Here is a 19,450-nt window from a genome sequence, read left to right on the forward strand (position 1 = left end):
CATATTGTTTCATTTTTAGTTTGTTTCTGTTTGCTTTGGAATATCACTTCTTTTTTTTTTTTTTTTGGCCTCCTCTAATATGTTTACATATTTGTTTTCCCTTATTGCATTTCAAACTGAATCTTTGTGCCATTGGGAATATTCTAATTTCCGTATCACATTTTTGACCTGGCCTGTCCCATCCACCCCTGTATTGATTTAATGGGTTTTACTTACTCACTCATCTTTAGGGGGGGATTATATAAAATTGATTAATATGCCTTTAAAAACCTTAATGTCAGATTTACATACTGATCAAAGGCGTGTGCAGTTTAGGTTTCTCCCAGACTTCCCTGTGGGCTCTGAGGATGCTCAGGTCCCTCCTGAGGCGGCAGAGCTGCTGAAAGGACGCCTCGGTGCGGGGTGTGAGCGGCAAGGAGATGGGAGTCTCGCCGATACCGTAGCTCTGCTCTTCTGGGAGCGAGGGCCACCTCGGGTCCGATCTTCGGGTCCTTCCGGGGTTTCTTCATCATTCTGTCTCGTAGATGGGCAGTGAGCGTCTTCGTTATTCTGTCTCGTAGATGAGCAGTGAGCGTCTGAGGTCTGTGCCCTGCACTCTGGTGACCTCCCCTGTTAGCTGGGATAGTTGTTCTGTGGGTTCTTGAAGTTTAATGCCACCTGCAAGTTGGGATAGTTTTATAGGTTGACTTTGCGATCTTATTTCACATCTTTTGTATCAAAGTTATCTATTTTTATTTTCTGATGAATTATAAGTAGTTTCTGGCACATTTCCCCAAGCTTATTCAGCCTATCTTTGTATTTTATTAATTTAATAACATGTTCTATATTTTCTACTAATTATTGGACATGTTTTTTCTACCTTAAGCCCCGGCTGTGGGCAGGGTAGTTTTCTCGTGGGCGTGGGCCACTGTGCTCTGCAGCGAGGTGGAGCCCTGAGGCTGGTGCTGGCGTTTCCCTGGAGGACGTGGCATGTGGCGTTCAGAAGTCCCGTGGCTGCTGTGGCCATGAGGCTTGTGGAGTGGCCTCCTTTGCTCTGAGCTCGTGTGCTTGTGAAAAGGCACTTTGGGGTAAGGGCTTGTAGAAACGGAGGAGTCGGCCACACTGGCTGATGCTCATCTCCACTTTCCTCTTCCTAGCCAGTCCGAAGTCCCGAGAGGAGAGACAGGAAGGCATCAGCTAGTACCCGGAAGCGGAAGCACTCGCCTTCGCCGCCACCCCCCACGCCCACAGAGTCCCGGAAGAAGAGCGGGAAGAAAGGGTAAGCGCGCAGCCTGGCCGCCCATCCGCGCAGACTCCCCAGGGCTCTCGGGCGCCCTGCACAGCGCAAGTTGTGCTCACCGCAAGGCAAGCTCCTCCCTTGAACACAGGCTTCCTTCCGCGTCGAGGCGTGTTGAGAATGGTCCCTGAAGGGGCTAAGACATTCTGTTCGTCATCGTTAATGTCGGTGTCTCTAATTTTGTCACCTGTCCCATTTATGACCAAAATGACTCGTACAGGACGTGAACCTGTGACTTAAGTCCTTGTATAGTGCATGGCCTGAAGTAGATACTTAATAAATGGTAGATAATACTTAATAATTTCAATAGTTAGCTCAAGATATTTTGATAACATTTGTAAATAACACTCCTGGACCAACTACAGTCATAAAAATGATTTCATTATTTTCTCAAGCTGCATGTATGTATGTATATTTTATGAAGACCTTACCAAGGACATGGAAGACTCAATATAGACCCAAGTTAATACCGTAAAAGTAGGCTTCTCTTCAGGGATTATTGAGGGTAAATTTATTTCTTAAATATCGGATCTGAGTCTTTTTTTTTTTTTTTTTAATACATTTTATTGATTTTTTACAGAGAGGAAAGCTAGAGAGAGAGAGAGCAAGAAATGTCGATGAGAGAGAAACATCGACCAGCTGCCTCTTGTACAACCCCCACCGGGGATGCGCCCGCAATCAAGATACATGCCCTTGACCGGAATCGAACCTGGGACCTTTCAGTCCACAGGCCGACGCTCTACCACTTAGCCAAACCGGTTTCGGCTCGAATCTGAGTCTTGATGTTCGATATCTCGGACCCACCTGAAATCCGCGAAGAAAGCTTGGGGTCCATGTGCTCCTCTCCCAGTTGGGGGCTAAGCGGGCTCCAGGATCCTCTGGTCACTGAACCAAAATGCAACCACCTAGACCCTGCGGTCTGGACTCTCGGAGCTTTATTTCTTGTGCCTTTGTCCCTTTCTCTGTATGGCACGTGGATGCATTAGGTAATGGTTTCTGTTCTGTGTCCCCTTTAATTCCTCAAGGTAAGGAATCATCCCATTCTTGTTTGAACTTCCAGATGCATTCTGGCATGTTTTAGTTTTAACAATAAATACTGACTTGATTTAGTTGGAGAAAGAGCAATGACAGTTTTTACAAAAAGCATTAGTACCAGAATAGTACCATCCTAAGTGATTCTGCTTTGTACCTCCTGGTATTTGAATGACAAACAGCGAGGAAATAGTGTTTTATATCTCTGACCAAACATCTTATGTAAATTACTGCTTATGGCCTGAGCAATACATGTTGTCACATTTCCATAGCAGATGTTCTCTCTTACACCAGCTTTCTTAGGGTGTGGTCTGCAATTTGTTTAGTAGGATTTTGTGTCTGTTTTGTCTTTTTTTTAATTTTTTTTATTGATTTCAGAGAGGAAGGGAGAGGGAGAGAGAGCTAGAAACACCAATGAGAGAGAAACATCCATCAGCTGCCTCCTGCACACCCCCTACTGGGGATGTGCCTGCAACCAATGTACATGCCCTTGATAGGAATTGAACCTGAGACCCTTGAGTCTGCAGGCCGACGCTCTATCCACTGAGCCACATCAGCCAGGGCTTGTGTCTGTTTTTATACTAGTAACTATATTTTCCTTTTGGCTATACTTTGGGGATGTATCTAATTTGATTTCACTTGTCTTTTAAGGTGACTCTGGGCATAGATTCTAACTACAATAAAGGTGAAGCCCTTAAAATTGCTTGCTATAATGGCCTCGTTTATTTTTCACATGCTCTTGTCTGTTTTAGCCAAGCTGGTCTCTATGGGAAGCGCAGGAGTCAGAAAGAGGAGGAGGAACAGGAAGACCTCACCAAGGACATGGAGGACCCCACGCCTGTGCCCAACGTCGAGGAAGTGGTGCTCCCCAAAAACGGTGTGTGCTCTGCTGCGGCCTGAGGGGGGGGCACGCACGAGGCGTCTTGGCCCTGCCCTGGGCTGAGCTCGGTGCCCCGCCTCTCAGCTCTCAGTACGACTGGATTCCCTCTAATGTCCGCCTTCACGCAGCTCCTCCTTCCCCGACTTCTGGTACTTTCTGTTTATCGAGAGAATACAGTGACCAAATGTCTGAATTTAATACTATTTTAAAGTTCCTGTTTTAAAAACCCCAACACCATATGGATGAGGAACAACGGAGTGTTTCCACGTGCCGGTTACTGGGCAGAGGGTGTGTTGTGCCCTCTGATTGCCTGTGGGTCTGGAGAGTGTCCTTCCCTCCTGCTCCCTTGTTCTCTTCAGGTGCTTTGAAGCTCTGCTGCTCTTCAGGGCTATACGGTTAGGACGGTCCTGTCCTCCGATGGCTGGACTCTTCATTCTAGCACCTATACCTTCCCTGAAAAGAACCCAGTACCTATTGGGGTCCAAATTACCCTCCCCCACCCTGCAGCCACTTATTCATGTCTCCAGATTTCCTATTCTCTATTTGCTTTTTATCTAAATGTTTTGTCCTTTGTTGTAGGTATTAAATGTATCCTTAATTTATCAGCTGTATTTAGAATCACTATTGTCTAGTTGAGAGGAATGTGTGAGATTTACCATAATCTAACTTATGCCCTTTTCTGTCTTTTGTAACGGAAAATGTAGCCATCTGTAATGCATTACGTGCATTTCTAACATCACCGCATTCTGTAAAGCGGGCACTGCAGACCACACAGAGGTATCTGCAGGTCACGTGGGAGATCATGTCATAAAAGTCATCCAATTCATTTGAGATAAAATTGTTGGCAAGATGGATGGTAGTCCTTGCAGATCCCTAAGCTACTTTTATAATAATAAAAGTATAATATGCTAATTAGACCTGACAGCCGAACGACCTTCCTACTGGACAAAGCTGGGGCTGTCGAATTCCATGCCTCGGGCCTCTGGTAAAGCTGTAATGACCAACGTAGTGTGGCTGGACACAGGAATGGCCGGACGTATCAGTGGAATAGAATGAAAGGGACGTAATGTGACCAGGAATTCTTCCCTGGAAGTGTCCCGGGAACACAGGCACACCGTCCGGGAGGAAGGCAGAGAGCTGGCCTTCCCTCCTGGTCATAGGGTTTGTACGTCCTCAGAACGGGTCTCAGGTGTACAAAAGGTGCCATTTCTCCCTCAGGCTGTCAACGAAAGCCACAAAAATGTGAATCAACAAAGACACAAGAAACTAGTGTTTCTTTTAGGAAAGGGACTCAAAGCTTTTTCGCTCTGTTTGTTTACTTTTGTCACGAAAACATTTTGGAGCTTTGTAATTAATTACAAATGTAGTGTCATCACGTGGGCTACTTCTTGGGGTTGAGGCTGGATGGTGAGGACTGAGTGATGGGCAGTTGCGGGGAGGTTCGAGTGCTTTTAAATCCATTCTGTTTCTTTTAAAAACAAGCAGAACTTTCCCCCTAAAACTGTGCTTTTTTCTCTTACAGTAAATCCAAAGAAAGATAGCGAGAACACGCCTGTGAAAGGAGGAACTGTTGCTGACCTAGGTAAAAACAAAACCCACCCTTCTATCGTGTTTCCTGTCTTAACCCTGCTCCTCCATGGCTGTCTCTGTTGGGGAGGTTGCTTTCGGCCGCGATAGTTTCCAGCAGATGCCGATTGCGTTCCCGGAGCAGCATGGTGGTGGGTTTGCTACCCTGTGAGGAACATTGGTTTTCTGTGACCCTTTCTTCTCAGTCTTTAATCCTGATATTATGTCCTGATATTTTACATAAATCAGAATTTCTGGGCTTTAAAGAAATTGTTGGTAGTTAAATTACTTACAATGCCTTAGTTACTGCTAACGATGATAGTAATTAAAAAGAAAACGTTACCGAAACTGAATGTTTGTGCCAGAATTTCTCCCCTTTATCACTGTGGCACTTCCCTTGCCCGTGGGGGTCAGCCGCCTGGTTTAATTGTGTGTGGGTTTGCTCGGGTCCTTCTGGGCGGCACCCTGAGGGCCTGCATCCCCTCCCTCAGAAGGAGCCGACCCTCTTAGGGGCTTGGTCTGTGGGGAGTGAGCGTAACTGCTTTGTTCACTCCTCATTCCTTATACACTGCATCCCGGACCGGGAACGCCATTACTTACTTCACGGCCTCAGGAGGGAAGAGGCTAGTCATGCCCCTGTCCCATTCAGTAAGATCATGACCAGCAGTAATTACTCATGAATTCCCTCATGTTGGAAATTTTTAGTTATGCTTTGAATTTTTCCTCACTTCTGTGCTTCTGTGGGCCACTGTCACTCACTGAATGGTCTGAGGCGGGTTTGCTTTAGTTCTCCATTCTCTTCTTTGTCCAGTGTCAGTTACTGAAACCTGAACTTTGCAAGAAGTGCAAGCAGCTTGCTGCTCTTTACATAAGGGTGTGTTTTGGTTTTACAGATGAGCAGGATGAAGAAGCAGTCACAACAGGACTAAAGGTAACGGTCGACTCAGTCCTTAGAAATACTGTTTTGAGGCCCTTATGATTTAAATGTCTTCTTTAACAAATCCCCCCAATTAATTTGTGCTTCTTGACCCCAAAATTTTACCAAAAGGAAATTTCTATCTTCTCAGCAGTGTCCATGTGTTTAGGTGGAGTCACTTGAGAGCCTCCTAGTTTATTTCTGGTACAAACCAGCGTTGTGGTGGAGGGGCGGGGTGTCGGCCCTCTGTCGGCCCTGGAGTTTCTGTGGTTCCAGCTCGTTAGCACTGCATGGCTGTCTCACCACGAGGCAGGGAGAACAGCACTGCTGCTCCTGCGGGAGGCAGTGAGATCTGCACGGCAGGCCCCGGGGCTCCGCCTCGGGATGGGAGCCTTGTCATCGTGCCTTCCTCGTGTCCTGGAGGCCGCTCCTTACCAGTCACTTGGGAGCTATTAGCTTAGGCTTGGGTTCCGGACCAGGTGAAGCGTAAACCTGGACAGTAAGAGCACGCTGTGGAGACGTGTGGGCAGGGAGCTGCAACCGCACTAGAGAATCCGTCTCCGTTCACCAGCCTGAGGCTGAGCTGAGCTGCGGGCACGTCCCTGTGTGTGCGATTCCCGCGGAGGCAGGCAGGCGTGCTCTGCGCTGCCTCCTGGCAGCTCGGGAGGTCCTCAGATCGCGAGAGCCTGTCCGCTGGAGTTCACTTGCCTGGTCCTTGAAATGGGAGCAGATAGCTCCCTTTCTGGGACGTGAGTGAGCGGTTAAAAGCTTCTCGGTCTCAGTGTAGTCTCTTTCTCTTCGCTGGCTGCTGTTCTGTAGGAAGACGACGACCCCAGCAAAGGCGATCCGAGTCGGTCGGTGGACCCTGGCGAAGATAACGTGACGGAGCAGACCAATCACATTATCATTCCTAGCTACGCATCCTGGTTTGATTACAACTGGTGAGGAGCCCTCCCTCTGTGGACGGGGTGCTTGGGATGGGCAAGCGTTCCTGAAATCTGGGGAACAGCTTCGGTGAGGGTCAACCAAAAAAAGTTGTGGTGCCTTTCCACAATGGGACACTTTGGCGATGGTGGGGTGGGCCTGGAGAGCACTGTGCTACGTGAACTAGGGCACCAGAGGAGGACGAGGACCGCAGGATCTCCCTTATCTGTGGGACGGTGAACAAGTAGAAACAGACGGACAGGTACAGAGAACAGACTGTCAGCTGTCAGAGAGGAGGGAGTGGGGGCTGGGTGGAAAAGGTGCAGGGATTAAGAAAAAAACAAACACCTCACAGACGACCACAGTAGGTGACTTCCAGAGTTGGTGGGAGGAGAGGGGACGGCTAGGAGGTGGTCGTGGGGTGAACACACAGTACACGATACAGATGGAGAACTGTACCCTGAAACCTGTCATCTTGTTAACCAGTGTCACCCAATAGAGCAATAAAATAAGTCAGTAAGAAAAAATATAGAGGTTCTATGATCTTTTTAAAAGCAGTAAACTCTTAAATAACCTCTAACTTCAACTCGCCACAGAGTTTCTGAGGGCTGGACAGATGGTGCGGGATGGAGAGCCTGAGGGCCTGATTAGTGTGAAGTCCATTGTCTCTGGCCCATCATGCGTTTACCAGTTTGTTGCCATGCCGACTGCGGTGATTTTTGTCACCCAATTTCCCAAGAACTCTGTCTTGTAGCTCATGTAGTCGTGCTGTATGTGAAGCACAGTGACGTCTATGGCTTCCCTGTGTGGGAGCAGTTTTTGGTTTGGTTCTAGGAACAGAAAGACTGCAGAAAGGACGGGTGAGGAAGGGGGTGCTGCCCTTAATCCTCTGACACAGTTAGCGCAGGCTCTGGGCGCAGACGGGCACAGACGCTTTTAGATGTGTCAGTTGGCTTTGAAAGGTAAGCTTAGCTCGCGGTTTGAGATTTTTGTTTTTCAGAGAACTTACTCCCAGTCTCCCTTCTTTTTCTGTTCAGTATTCACGTGATCGAACGGCGTGCGCTTCCTGAGTTTTTCAATGGAAAGAACAAGTCCAAGACTCCAGAGATGTGAGTGACATGAGTTGATGGGGTGTGGATGTGTACTTGTGGGGCTGGTCTCAGGGAAATTGTGTGTTTGGCGCGTTCCTAACACCTCCTTCCAAGTTAATGTTCAATCTCTGCTGCTCAGAAGTCCTTACCTCAAAGGAAATGGCTTCAGACTTTTTCTTTCTCAACCTTGAACTACGTACATACATGTCAGCTCTTGCAGCTAAAGTTTGAGTTCAGTAATGGTTTTTCACTGAAATTGTTCAGGTTACTTTCTAACAGTTCCTACCCCCTGGTGTGTACATATGTGATATTTGCTATAAATACTTATTTATACTAACACAACGGTGATATGCTAATTAGACCAGGAGACCTTCTGGACGTCCTTCTGGACAAAGCCATGGTGGTAAGGCAGAGGCGGTTAGAGGGGATCAGGCTAGAAGGGAAGACAATTGGGGGTGGTCAGGCTGGCAGGGGTGTGTGCTGTTGGGGGCAAGCAGGCTGCCGGGGAGGAGAGGGGCAGTTGGAGGCGAGCAGGCCGCAGGCAGTGGTTAGGGGTGATCAGGCAGGCTGGCAGGCCAGCATTTAAAAGCCAGTGGTCCCAGATTGTGTGAGGGATGTAGGCTGGGCTGAGGGACGGATGGATGGATGGACAGGGACACACACACACACGTGTGAATTTTGTGCACCAGGTTACTAGTATGTAATACCTGAGGACAAAATGGAACTTCGGCCTCGTTTTTCTGATGAACGACTGGTCCTTAGGATGCCAGCGGGGAGGATGAGCTGCACAGGAGCTGCTCCTCGCTGCGCGGCGTTAGTGCCTCTGCCTTGAAAGCAGTAAGCTCGCTGGAAGGAGGACGTTTGTCAGGACATGTTTTGCCTTTGCCTGGTGATGGTTAAATACACACTTCCACCCTGTCCCCCAAAAATAAGACAGTGTCTTATGTTAATTTTTGCTCCCAGAGATGCGTTAGGTCTTATTTTCAGGGGATGTCTTATTTTTCCATGAAGAGGAATGTGGTACACATTTATTGTTAAATGAAAATAAAGGAAATTTATTACCTGTCCCCACCAAGAACATTGCCATTGCTTTTTAGATACTTGGCGTATCGCAATTTTATGATTGACACGTATCGCCTGAACCCCCAAGAATACCTGACCAGCACCGCTTGTCGGAGGAACCTGACCGGAGACGTGTGCGCCGTGATGAGGTAAGCGCCTGCGGCCGCCTCTTCCTGCAGCGGCGCTGCTGGGCTTGCTGCCCGCGGCCGTGGACTGGCCGGGGCTGTCTCTCTCGATACAAACAGCCTGGTCTCCTGTCAACTCAGAGGTTGAATATAGGTGATGCTTTGGAATTTTTCCTCTTTTAACATTTTATACTCTTATTTTAGAGTCAAATTGTAAAATGCCTGGAGGTGGAGTGGGCGGGGAATGGAGTGGATAAGCTCTGTGCCCAAACCTGCCTGAGGGGCGGCAGGGGTGGCCCCACCGGTGTGGGAGCCCTTCCCGGGTCCAGGCTCGCCCTCCTTGCTGGTGGGAAGGTCAGGCTTTAGTAGAAGTCATCTCTCCTTCAGAAACCAGCATGCCCATTCCTTCCTCATCCTCCTGCGAGCGGATGTGTGCTTGTTTTGTCTGTTTTTAAATGGAAAGGCGTGCTCTCCAGCTGTAACGAGCTTCTTCTCCAGGGTGCACGCCTTCCTGGAGCAGTGGGGCCTTGTCAACTACCAGGTGGACCCGGAGAGCCGGCCCATGGCCATGGGGCCCCCCCCCACGCCTCACTTCAACGTGCTGGCGGACACCCCCTCTGGGCTCGTGCCTCTGCACCTGCGATCGCCCCAGGTACGTGCGCTCTGCCTCTCCTGGGGCACGGCCCCTGAGCTCCTGTCCTGGCGATAGCGTTGTCATCGTGGGCAGCACTGAGCTGGCAGGTTCTGTCTGCTTGGTCTGTTGTGGACGTTGGAGCCCCGTGTCTGTTCGGTGTTTGCGGTGAAGCTCCCCATCCCCCCCAGGCTCTGCCCTTCCTGCCCCGCGGTGCAGGTTCTCCGATCCGACTCCTTACCCTCTGGCATCGAAGACGCCAGTGAGACGGGCAGGTCATCTGTAGCTGCTAATAGTCACGTTTGGAAAGAGGGCATTCACACACACATTCTTGAAAACACTGTCAGGTTACGGACAGCGTTCGTTCGAAGAGCGTGATGCTGAGCTTCACGTTGCCCTGCATTGGGAAACGGAGATCGTGTTTAGGAAAACGTGTCGTCTGTTTTTTCTGTGACTTAATAGAGACAGGAAGATGCTACATGTTAAAATGTTGCTGGAAGGGTGGTGTGGAAGTGTTAGTATTTTTTTTGTAGAGTCTCTAGTAGGAGAGTTTTATTAGGTTCCACTATTAAACTATTCCTTTTAAAAAAATATTTTTATTGATTTCAGAGAGACAGGGAGAGGGAAAGAGAGAGAGAAATATCAATGATCAGAATCATTGATGGGCTGCTTTCTGCACACCCACTACTGGGGATCGAGCCTGCAACCCAGGCATGTGCCCTTGACCGGAATTGAACCTGGGACTTTTCAGTCTGCAGGCCGACACTCTATCCACTGAGCCAAATGGGCTATGGCTAAACCATTCTTTAAAAACTTCTATCCCCTTAACTTATTATTTTTTTTAAGAGGACATTTTTTGGGTAGATTACAGAGGTGGAAAATGTGGTCCCTAGAAGCAGTGGGCTTAGCAGACAAGGTCTAGAGCAGTGGTCGGCAAACTCATTAGTCACCAGAGCCAAATATCAACAGTACAACGATTGAAATTTTTTTTGAGAACCAAAAACTGACTTCTGCACATGAGCCATGAAGTTTCAATCACACTGTATGTGTGCGCACGGTATTTTGTGGAAGAGCCACACTCAAGGGGCCAAAGAGCTACATATGGCTCGAGAGCCGTGGTTTGCCAACCACTGGTCTAAAGGCAGAGAAAGGGCCCGTAGGCTCAGGAGGAGGAAGCTCATGGTAATGTGCCCGGGATGGGGATGGGGGAGGCGGGGGCATGCTCCCTGGAGGGAGAGCAACTCGGTCCTCCATCCTAAGGGTGGTTGTTTTTTAGTTTAATTCTTCATTGTTGAAAGCATGACATGTCTCTTTTTTCCCCACTGACCTCTCCCTGGCTGCTCTCCCTCCCACACCCTAAGGTCTTTAAGGTCAGAGGTTGTGGGGAGCTCCCAGGGAGAACCCCAGTAGGATGTCCTCTCGGTGTGGTCTCTGCTAGTGGGTCTCACATTGATGTTTCTCTCTCTCTGCCTTCCTCTCCCGGCCACTCTCTTGGGCTCCAGCAAAGGAGGGGAGACTGGCCTGGAGCTGTGTGAGGAGGGTCCCAGGCTGGGTCTCCTGTGCTGAGCAGGTCCCTCACGCTACAGAGGCCCCTTTCCCAGGATGGCCCTGGGCTTCAGAGGTTAATGCAGCTCTCTCTCTCCTTTACGTGACTCACAGGTCCCTGCTGCGCAGCAGATGTTAAATTTCCCCGAGAAGAACAAGGAAAAGCCAATTGATTTGCAGAACTTTGGTCTCCGAACTGACATTTACTCAAAAAAAACCTTGGCAAAGGTAAGGATGTTTTTCCTAGACAGACACTGACTACAATGCAGCATGTCCTCTTCGTCCTTCTTCCTTATGTGCAATGTCACTTCCCATAGGACACTTAATTTACTGTCTAACGTGTAAGGAGGTGAGCTTCCTACTAATCTGATGGCATTTTATAAAGAACAGTCACCTTTACCATTTTTCTATATGATTAGAAGATAAGTATCTAAAAATTATTATTGATATGTTAAGTAAAATAGAGGACAAAATGGAGACTTTCAACTGAGAATTGGAATATATAAAAGGAATCAAATGGATATTGTATAATATAAAAATATACCTGAAGTTAACTCAGGAGTTCAATAGGCTGAATAGAGCAAAAAGCAGGGCTAGGCTTACTGAAACTACAGGACCAAGAGGAGACATTGGATGGACGGGACAAAGACCGCAGAGCAGGAGGCGTGGGAGGGACAGTGAGGAGAACTGATGAAATGAAAATGTGGTGATTTGACAAGGCATTTTGGGAGGGGCTAGGTCACTGGAAGAATACAGAGTGCCAGGAGGTCACGTGGGCCAGCGTGAAAGGTGTTTTCCCTTATTCTTAGCAGCACGTGGACATGAAGGCCACGCATATGATGGGAGGGCGGGGGATGGAAGCATATTGTATTGAAATTCTCATATCTGAGGCATAAATGTTATTTGAAGGTACAGTGTGACAAATTAGAAGTGACTACAACCTACTTTTAATGTATATATATTTGTTCACCTCAAAGAGGAATGGAGAGGGGGAGGGAAGGATGGAATTATAAATGAGAGAATCATTGATCAGCTGCCTCATGCACGCCCCACACTGGGGAGCAAGCCCACACCCCGGGCATGTGCCCTGACCAGGAATCCCAACTGCGACCTCCTGGTTATAGGTCAATGCTCACACTGACCCACACTAGTCAGGCAGAGCAACTACTTGTTGCTAAGATGTATAAGGCAGTAACTCTGGTTTGTTTTCAGAGTAAAGGTGCCAGCGCCGGACGGGAGTGGACGGAGCAGGAGACCCTGCTGCTGCTGGAGGTGAGCACAGGAGAGCCTGGCCGCCTTGAGGGGCGCTGTTCCCGGACTGGCGCTGCCATCGACCGTGGAACTTCCTGTGAGATGCTTAAGTCCGGGTAATGAGTGTCAGTGGGGCTTTAGTATGTAAGTGTCAACCTGGAGGTTACACACTGGCCCTCAGGAGGAGATCAAGCCTGGATATGTGTTATTTTGGCCCAGGTTGGGTTTCTTTTGTTTAAAATCCGTTGCCAACGTTAAATAAGTAGTATTGGAGCTTTGCTCAAGTTTTCTAACTTCTCCTCCTAAATTGGAAGGCCTGGCCTTTCTGGGATCTCGTTGTCGGTATCGGCGGGCTTGGAGCAGCAGATGCGCCTTTGAGGCTGAGCCTTGGTTTAGATCCCATTCTCCTGAGCTCCGCCCCCTGAGTCATGTGGGGGAGTCCTGGTGCTTTATGCGTTTGGGTGTATGGCCGCCTCCTTCCCGGAAGGACCCCGAGAAGCAGCTGACGATGCCAGCCCTGGTGGACAGCACTGTTTGTTTATGAAAGCAGCAGACTGGCAAACAGTGGCATTAACCAGCATCCTGCTAGTCAGTAACCAGCATCCTGCTAGTCGGTCTTAGTGAATCCTCCTTTGGGTTTCTTCTGACTTCGGGGACTCACAGTGCCACACAAGTAGGTCTTGGGGACCATGTCTGTTAAGACGGGCAGGACATGGAGACGGTTGTTTTGGTGTTTAGCAGCCATTTCTGAAGAGGGACCACTTGTCCTGAGCTACAGAACAAGGTCGCCGGGTGAGCTGAAGCTGTGACACGGCTCAGTGTGGGGTAGATGGGCTGTGGGAGCTGACGCAGGGCCAGTGAGGGCGTTATGGCCAGACGTGCTGGCAGTGCCACCCGCACGGACCAGGACAGTGGCTGCCACAGGTTCAAGGACACTGCTGGTGGTTGATCAACTAGATTCCTTCAGATGGCAGTTCCAAGATTCCTTTTGTTGCTCCTCTCTGAATCAAAACCAAAAAGATTTATTCTTTTTGAGTCTTTATTGCTGTTGTAATTGGTGCTCATCTGCCCACTCAGTATCAGTGATACACAGCTCTTTTCTGAGCCACTGCTTACATTTCAAGACTTTCTGTCTGGGCCTGTCTGCCATGAAAGGTAATTGAAAAGGCTCAGGACGTGTGAGGGTGTAGTTCAGTGCTGTGTTGCTGTTTTAGAATCTGGGTTCTGCAGAGAAACAGTCTCACATCAGTTCTCCCTCTGCACATTGACACCAAAACGTCCCCCCTCTCCATCTCCTTCTCTCTGTGTAGGACTAGCGGGCGTGAACACAAAGGGAGTCCTAGGCCGGGACACCGATGACCTGACCCTGACCCTGACCCAGACCCAGCAAGAAAGCCCCACAGTCTTACACACAGGGCGTGTCCTCTCCTGCAGGGAGAACCATGCCTGGTTGGCTTTTCTGTTAAACATGTAATTGAATCTGCAGGTGGTGTCCGCACTTACAGAACAAGAAACAGGAAGGCAGCTTTGCTTACCACCAGCACCTTTCTGTGGGGTGTTGTCAGGAATTAATGGCTTAGTAGGAACATGAAGTCAGGTGACTGTGTAATGGTCTAGAACAGGGATGTTCCGTCAGCCGCTATTGGCACTTGGGCGCTCGCGTGCATTGTCCAGTGTGAACAGCACCCATGGCCTCTGCCCGCGCGATGCCAGTGGAGCCCCCAGTTAGTCAACCAAACTGTCTCCAGACTGCGAAAGCCCCTAGGATTACGGCTCTAGAGAGAACTTTGGGAAGCTACTGAGTAGATTGTCTGTACCCGGTCAATTCCCCGACTCTCAGCTTCACATGGTTTTCCAGTTTTTATCCATTCTATCCCCCTCCCTCTCGGTGGAGATGGTTTTTACTATTCTGGTTGTTGTTCAATTGAAGTTTTTTAGCGTTTTCTATGAAAAATTACAAATTTTAAAACTAGAGATTTGTGTACTTCATACATGTTAGTACTCCTTCTGAATCTCTAACAACAAAAGCTTGGAGCTTGAATGGGATTGCATTGGATCTAGTTCAGTTTGGAGAGAATTGACCCATAACAGTACTGAGACTTTGTAGCAATGAGCACAGTATCTCTTTATTTAGGTCTTTGATTTCTCTCAGAAAGTTTTATTTTCTCAATTTGTGGACTTTACACATTCTTTCATGTATTTATTTCCTAGTATTTTGTTTTTATACTATTTTAAATACTTTAATTTCCCCCAACTTAAACTGTTTTTTGTTGCTGGTGTATATAGAAACACAAGTAAGCTTTCCTATTTCCTCTTGTCCTGTGACCTTGCAATACTCTCCAGCGTTGGTATCCTGTTTATACATTCCGTAGTATTTTCTATATAAACAATCGTGTGTATTAATAAAAGACAGGTGTTTCTCCTTTATAATGTGCACACCTTTTAATACAGAGTATGGCCGTTTTCATTATTGTTTATAAACTGTCTGGAAAATAGTCACAGGGCACTTCCTTGTTGCCCGATACGAAAGCCCTTTGTTCTCTTAGGCCCTGGAGATGTACAAGGACGATTGGAACAAAGTGTCGGAGCACGTGGGCAGTCGGACTCAGGACGAGTGCATCCTCCACTTCCTGCGGCTCCCCATCGAGGACCCGTACCTGGAGAACTCGGACGCTTCCCTGGGGCCCCTGGCCTACCAGCCGGTCCCCTTCAGCCAGTCAGGAAACCCCGTCATGAGCACAGTAGCCTTCCTGGCCTCCGTGGTGGACCCCCGAGTGGCCTCTGCTGCAGCCAAAGCGGCTTTGGGTATGGACTCTGCTGAGCCATCTCACTGCAGACACGCCAGACAGCGGCCGCCACCTCCCTTCACACCAGTGTTACCCATTCACACGTCCCCCTGCGCTACGTTCATTCCGTTACTTACATAACAAAACCAGGCTTTGCCCCATGCGATACTGTAGTATTTAAAGGGATAACAATTTAAACTGGCGCACTTAAAATGTAATAGTTTTAAAATTAAAAGCATTAAGAATTGGGGGGATCGGAATTTTTTACGGTTTATGTGGTGACTCACTTGAAATTTGCCACGACTGGCAGAAGGAGTCCTGTGAGCCCTGGAACTGCCTTAGAGTCAGGATGAGACCTTCACCACAGAACCCCCTGCTTCCTGGTGTCGGCTTGCTGCTTTCTGTATTATCCATCTAGCCAAGCAGTTGGATGAAATTTAGACAGCAGTTTTGATTGTTGATACAGATTCAAAGATCTGTCTTATTATATAGGGAGATACTAGGACACGCACTAGGTTTTCATTACTGGGCGTGAGTTTTCGTTTGCCCTGTTGTCCTGGGAAGGTGGGACTGAGTCCCCAGAAAGGTCACTGCACACAGACACTGGTACGTGTTGGGTGTCGGGGATCCACGTGAAGCAAACCCTCGTGTAAAACCAGGTCCCCGTCCTGTTTGTCGTGAACAGAGGAGTTTTCTCGGGTCCGGGAGGAGGTGCCCCTGGAACTGGTGGAAGCTCACGTCAAGAAAGTGCAAGAAGCAGCTCGAGCCTCTGGGAAAGTGGACCCCACCTTCGGCCTGGAGAGCAGCTGCATCGCAGGCACGGGCCCCGAGGAGCCGGAGAAGCTGGGTGAGTCGCCGCAGCTTCGGGGAGCTGCTGGAATGGGTGCTGCGGTCAGCATAGGCCTGTCTCCCAGCGGGAGTGGTCCTTTTGCTTCCTTTTGTGGTCGGTAGGACTAACATTCTCCCATAGTGTTAACAGTGTCACACTGCAAACTCTGCTTTTCAGTTTCTAGATGTAGATTTTAAGAATACAGACACAAGAATGGTGAAAGGACTGAAGTCATTGTTGGAGTTCATATGTTGCTCTGTAGGTTCAAGTTTATTTTTGTTTTGTTTTAAATTGAGGCCAAATTCAATCACCATAAAATCCTCTGTGTTAACCCCTTAGAGGTATGTGATCCAGTGGCTTCTAGCATATTCACAATATTGCCAGCCATCAGTGTCATCAAGTTTCAGAACCTTCTCGTCCTCCCAAAACAAAATCCCACCTTACGATGAGCACCCCTCCCGTCCCTCCTCTGTCGCCTGGTGACCAGGAGCCTGCTCTCCGTCTCGCACTTCCTCTTCTGGACCTTCCTCTAGATCAGGGGTCCTCAAACTTTTTAAAGTGGGGGCCAGATCACGGTCCCTCAGAGAGCTGGAGGGCCGGACTATATGAACTACTAATCCCTACTGTAACACCTTGGCTGCGCTCACTGCCCAAAAAACCTGGCGGGCAGGATCAGACTCCCTTGGGGGCTGCATGTGGCCTGCGGGCCGTAGTTTGAAGACCCCTGCTCTAGATGAAGTCCCACCACGCATGGCCTCTATCCGACTCTTGTGCTCGGTGTGAGGTTTTCAGAGTGTGTTCCTGCCAGTCAGTCAGCGGCGTCTCTTCCTGCCGAGCCCGTTCCTAGTGGATGCCTCCTCCCCTCCTCGTGTGACCGATGCTGCCCGCGTGCGTGGCTGTGAGCATCGGCTTTCCCTGCTCGGCCCGGGGCTGGAGGTGCTGGGTCGTCTGGGTAACGTGGGAAGAGCTTCTCAGCGGCTTTCCATCGGCTGAGCGCTGTGTTCCGCCGGCGGTATGTTATACAAAGGTGGTGATTTCTCCACGTCCTTGCCAGCGTCGTTCCCCTCCCTTCTTTGTAATGACAGCCTCGGGGGGAGGTGGCATCTCGTGGTGGCTTTTATTTGCATTCAGTTTGGGGAGTAGTGCCATCTCAATAATACTCTTTTCATCAATGAACATAGGATGTCTTTCCACGATGTAAGTTGTTTTTAGTTTCTTTACGCAAGGACTTTTAATTATCTACTTCTGTTTAATCAATCTTAAAGAGAATTGAAATTTAACTCAGTAGCTTCATGAGCAATACCTGGCTTTTCAAATGGGAAGTGTTCCTGTTTAAGAGGTTATTTACAAACCAGGTAACAATATTATTTTTATTTTTAATATATTTTATTGAGTTTTTACAGAGAGGAAGAGAGAGGGATAGAGAGTTAGAAACATCGATCAGCTGCCTCTTGCACATCCCCCACTGGGTATGTGCCCGCAACCAAGGTACATGGCCCTGACCGAAATCGAATCCGGGACCTTTCAGTTTGTAGGCCGACGCTCTCCACTGAGCCAACAATATTATTTTTTATATACATATATATTTTTACTTGATTTCAGAGAGGAAGGGAGAGAGAGAGAGAGAAACATCAATGATGAGAGACTCATTGATCAGCTGCCTCCTGCATGCCCCCCATACTGGGGACTGAGCCCACAACCTGGAATCAATGTGCCCTTGACTGGAATCAAACCCAGGACTCTTCAGTCTGCAGGCTGATGCTCTATCCACTGAGTTAAACCAGCCACAGCAAAAATATTATTTTATATACAATTAGTGGCCCAGTGTACAAAATTTGCACACATTAAGAGGGAATTAGAGGGAATATTATAATATTGCTATAATGGAAGTGTCAGAGATGAAAGAAAATTAGATGTATATGAAAATCTCCCTCCTGCCAGAGTCTGGGGCACACCAAGCCGCAGGACCCAGAGTCAAGTCCCCACCCACTCGCCCACACCTCAGAATCACCCAGCTGGCCCCCCACCTCCCTTCCCGGCCCAGCGCGAGCAGACGGCCACGTGCACGTTAGCTCTTGATCAGATAGGTCAGCAGGAGTGCGTTCCCCTGTTTCTTCAGTAGCTTGTGGTTTTCTTTTTATTCCTTCTGAAACAATTACTGATAACTCAAGCTAAAGAGTTGCTGGCATCTTGCCTAATTAGCTCCATCTTTGTCTCAATTGTGTACTTCAGCTGCAATAATTATCTTTTGTCTTTTTCATTCTTTAAGATAAAGATAATATGAGATGAAAAATAAAATGGCTAGCCAGCCCTCGACACATGCACAGCCGGTCTCCCGGTGCTCCGCTCTGGGCGGTGTGAGCGGAGAGCCTGCACCTCGGGGTTCCCGGGCGTTTCATGGGGCTCCCTGGTTTTCTCTGAGAAGTGTCTGTCCAGCAGCCTCGCTGTGGAGACAGGAACAGCTTTGCAGAGGGACCCCGCTGCTCACTCGATCCCTGCGGACCAATTACTGGCCCACGTGTTTTCAGCCCACGTGTAGTTACTCATCCTGATACCAGCCTTTCAATTAAAAATCAACTTGGCGTTTTCACCGTATTTCTTCGTTTGGAAACCACTGGTTTTCCTCTCTGAGGTGGAGGCTGCATTAGCAAGCCCGGCCACATCTCTCTGCTTGTTGATTCTGCACCACGAGGCGGCCGTGGAGGCGGGAGCCGGGCTGCTGAGCGCCTGGGAAAGCCTGCCTGTCCTCCCAGACGTTTGTGTGTGTTTTGGCTCCTTGGCTGCAGGGCCTCTGGGCTCTCTGTGGGAATGGGATTGGCAGAGCTGCTGCTTTATTTCAAAGAAGCGTCTGTGCTCTGCAGAACCAGGGAGGTGTTTTCCGTGTGAATCTGCTGAGCAGTTTTGGTAGATGATGCCAGGAGCATTAGTGGTTAAGAAACAGGGTGTAAAAGGAGCCATTTCTGGTATAGTGGATTTAAAACAAAGAAAAAATGTTCTCCGAGGGAAAAAAATATAGCTACCGTAGTCCCCTGGGGCTGGGCCCCACTTGAGGGAAGGTTGCTTTCTGCAGAGTGCAGGGCGGGTCAGGCTGAGGGGACGGTGGGGGCCCGCAGGGAACCCCCAGAGCGCATGCCCTCAGTAGTTGTTGCAGCAGGATGGGCAGAGGAAAGACAGCGAGAGATGGATGTTGCAGAAGGAGCTGTAAGCAGACCCTGGAGCTCATGCTGGCCTGTGGTCCTCACCACGACTCTATGGGCTGTGACTAAGAACCGACAGGGAGCAGCCAATGCACTCCCTGTGCAGGCTCCGGTGTGGGGCAGTCAGCACCTCCTTTCTCTCAGCACACTCGGGAGTTCAAAGCCAGGAAGCACTACATTTACACGTCAACTCACAGTACGCTACGTGATAGATAGCTCGCTGATTTGAAATAGAATGATGTAGACTCTTCCTTATCGAGAGAGGATTGAACTTCTGCAGAGTACAATAATGCACACTGCAGAGTATACTTTTTACTGTGATGCTCTATTTACAGTGCT

At 48.8% G+C, this 19,450-nt stretch overlaps 1 protein-coding gene across 2 annotated transcripts in view; it reads left to right on the top strand.

Moving 5' to 3' along the window:
• Positions 1-19,450, top strand: part of SMARCC1 (SWI/SNF related BAF chromatin remodeling complex subunit C1) — a 63,635-nt gene that overhangs the window by 23,611 nt on the left and 20,574 nt on the right. For both annotated transcript variants that reach the window (XM_084901635.1, XM_084901634.1), the window contains exons 10-21: positions 1,137-1,258; positions 3,061-3,185; positions 4,711-4,770; positions 5,648-5,685; positions 6,490-6,611; positions 7,632-7,703; positions 8,783-8,896; positions 9,371-9,524; positions 11,163-11,276; positions 12,261-12,320; positions 14,846-15,104; positions 15,771-15,932. In XM_084901635.1, coding sequence (XP_084757761.1) covers positions 1,137-1,258; positions 3,061-3,185; positions 4,711-4,770; positions 5,648-5,685; positions 6,490-6,611; positions 7,632-7,703; positions 8,783-8,896; positions 9,371-9,524; positions 11,163-11,276; positions 12,261-12,320; positions 14,846-15,104; positions 15,771-15,932 — 1,402 coding nt within the window. The remainder of the gene's footprint in view (positions 1-1,136; positions 1,259-3,060; positions 3,186-4,710; positions 4,771-5,647; positions 5,686-6,489; positions 6,612-7,631; positions 7,704-8,782; positions 8,897-9,370; positions 9,525-11,162; positions 11,277-12,260; positions 12,321-14,845; positions 15,105-15,770; positions 15,933-19,450) is intronic.

The sequence above is a fragment of the Pipistrellus hanaki genome (assembly GCF_964339955.1).
Source record: "Pipistrellus hanaki genome assembly, chromosome: 13".
Classification (NCBI taxonomy): domain Eukaryota; kingdom Metazoa; phylum Chordata; class Mammalia; order Chiroptera; family Vespertilionidae; genus Pipistrellus; species Pipistrellus hanaki.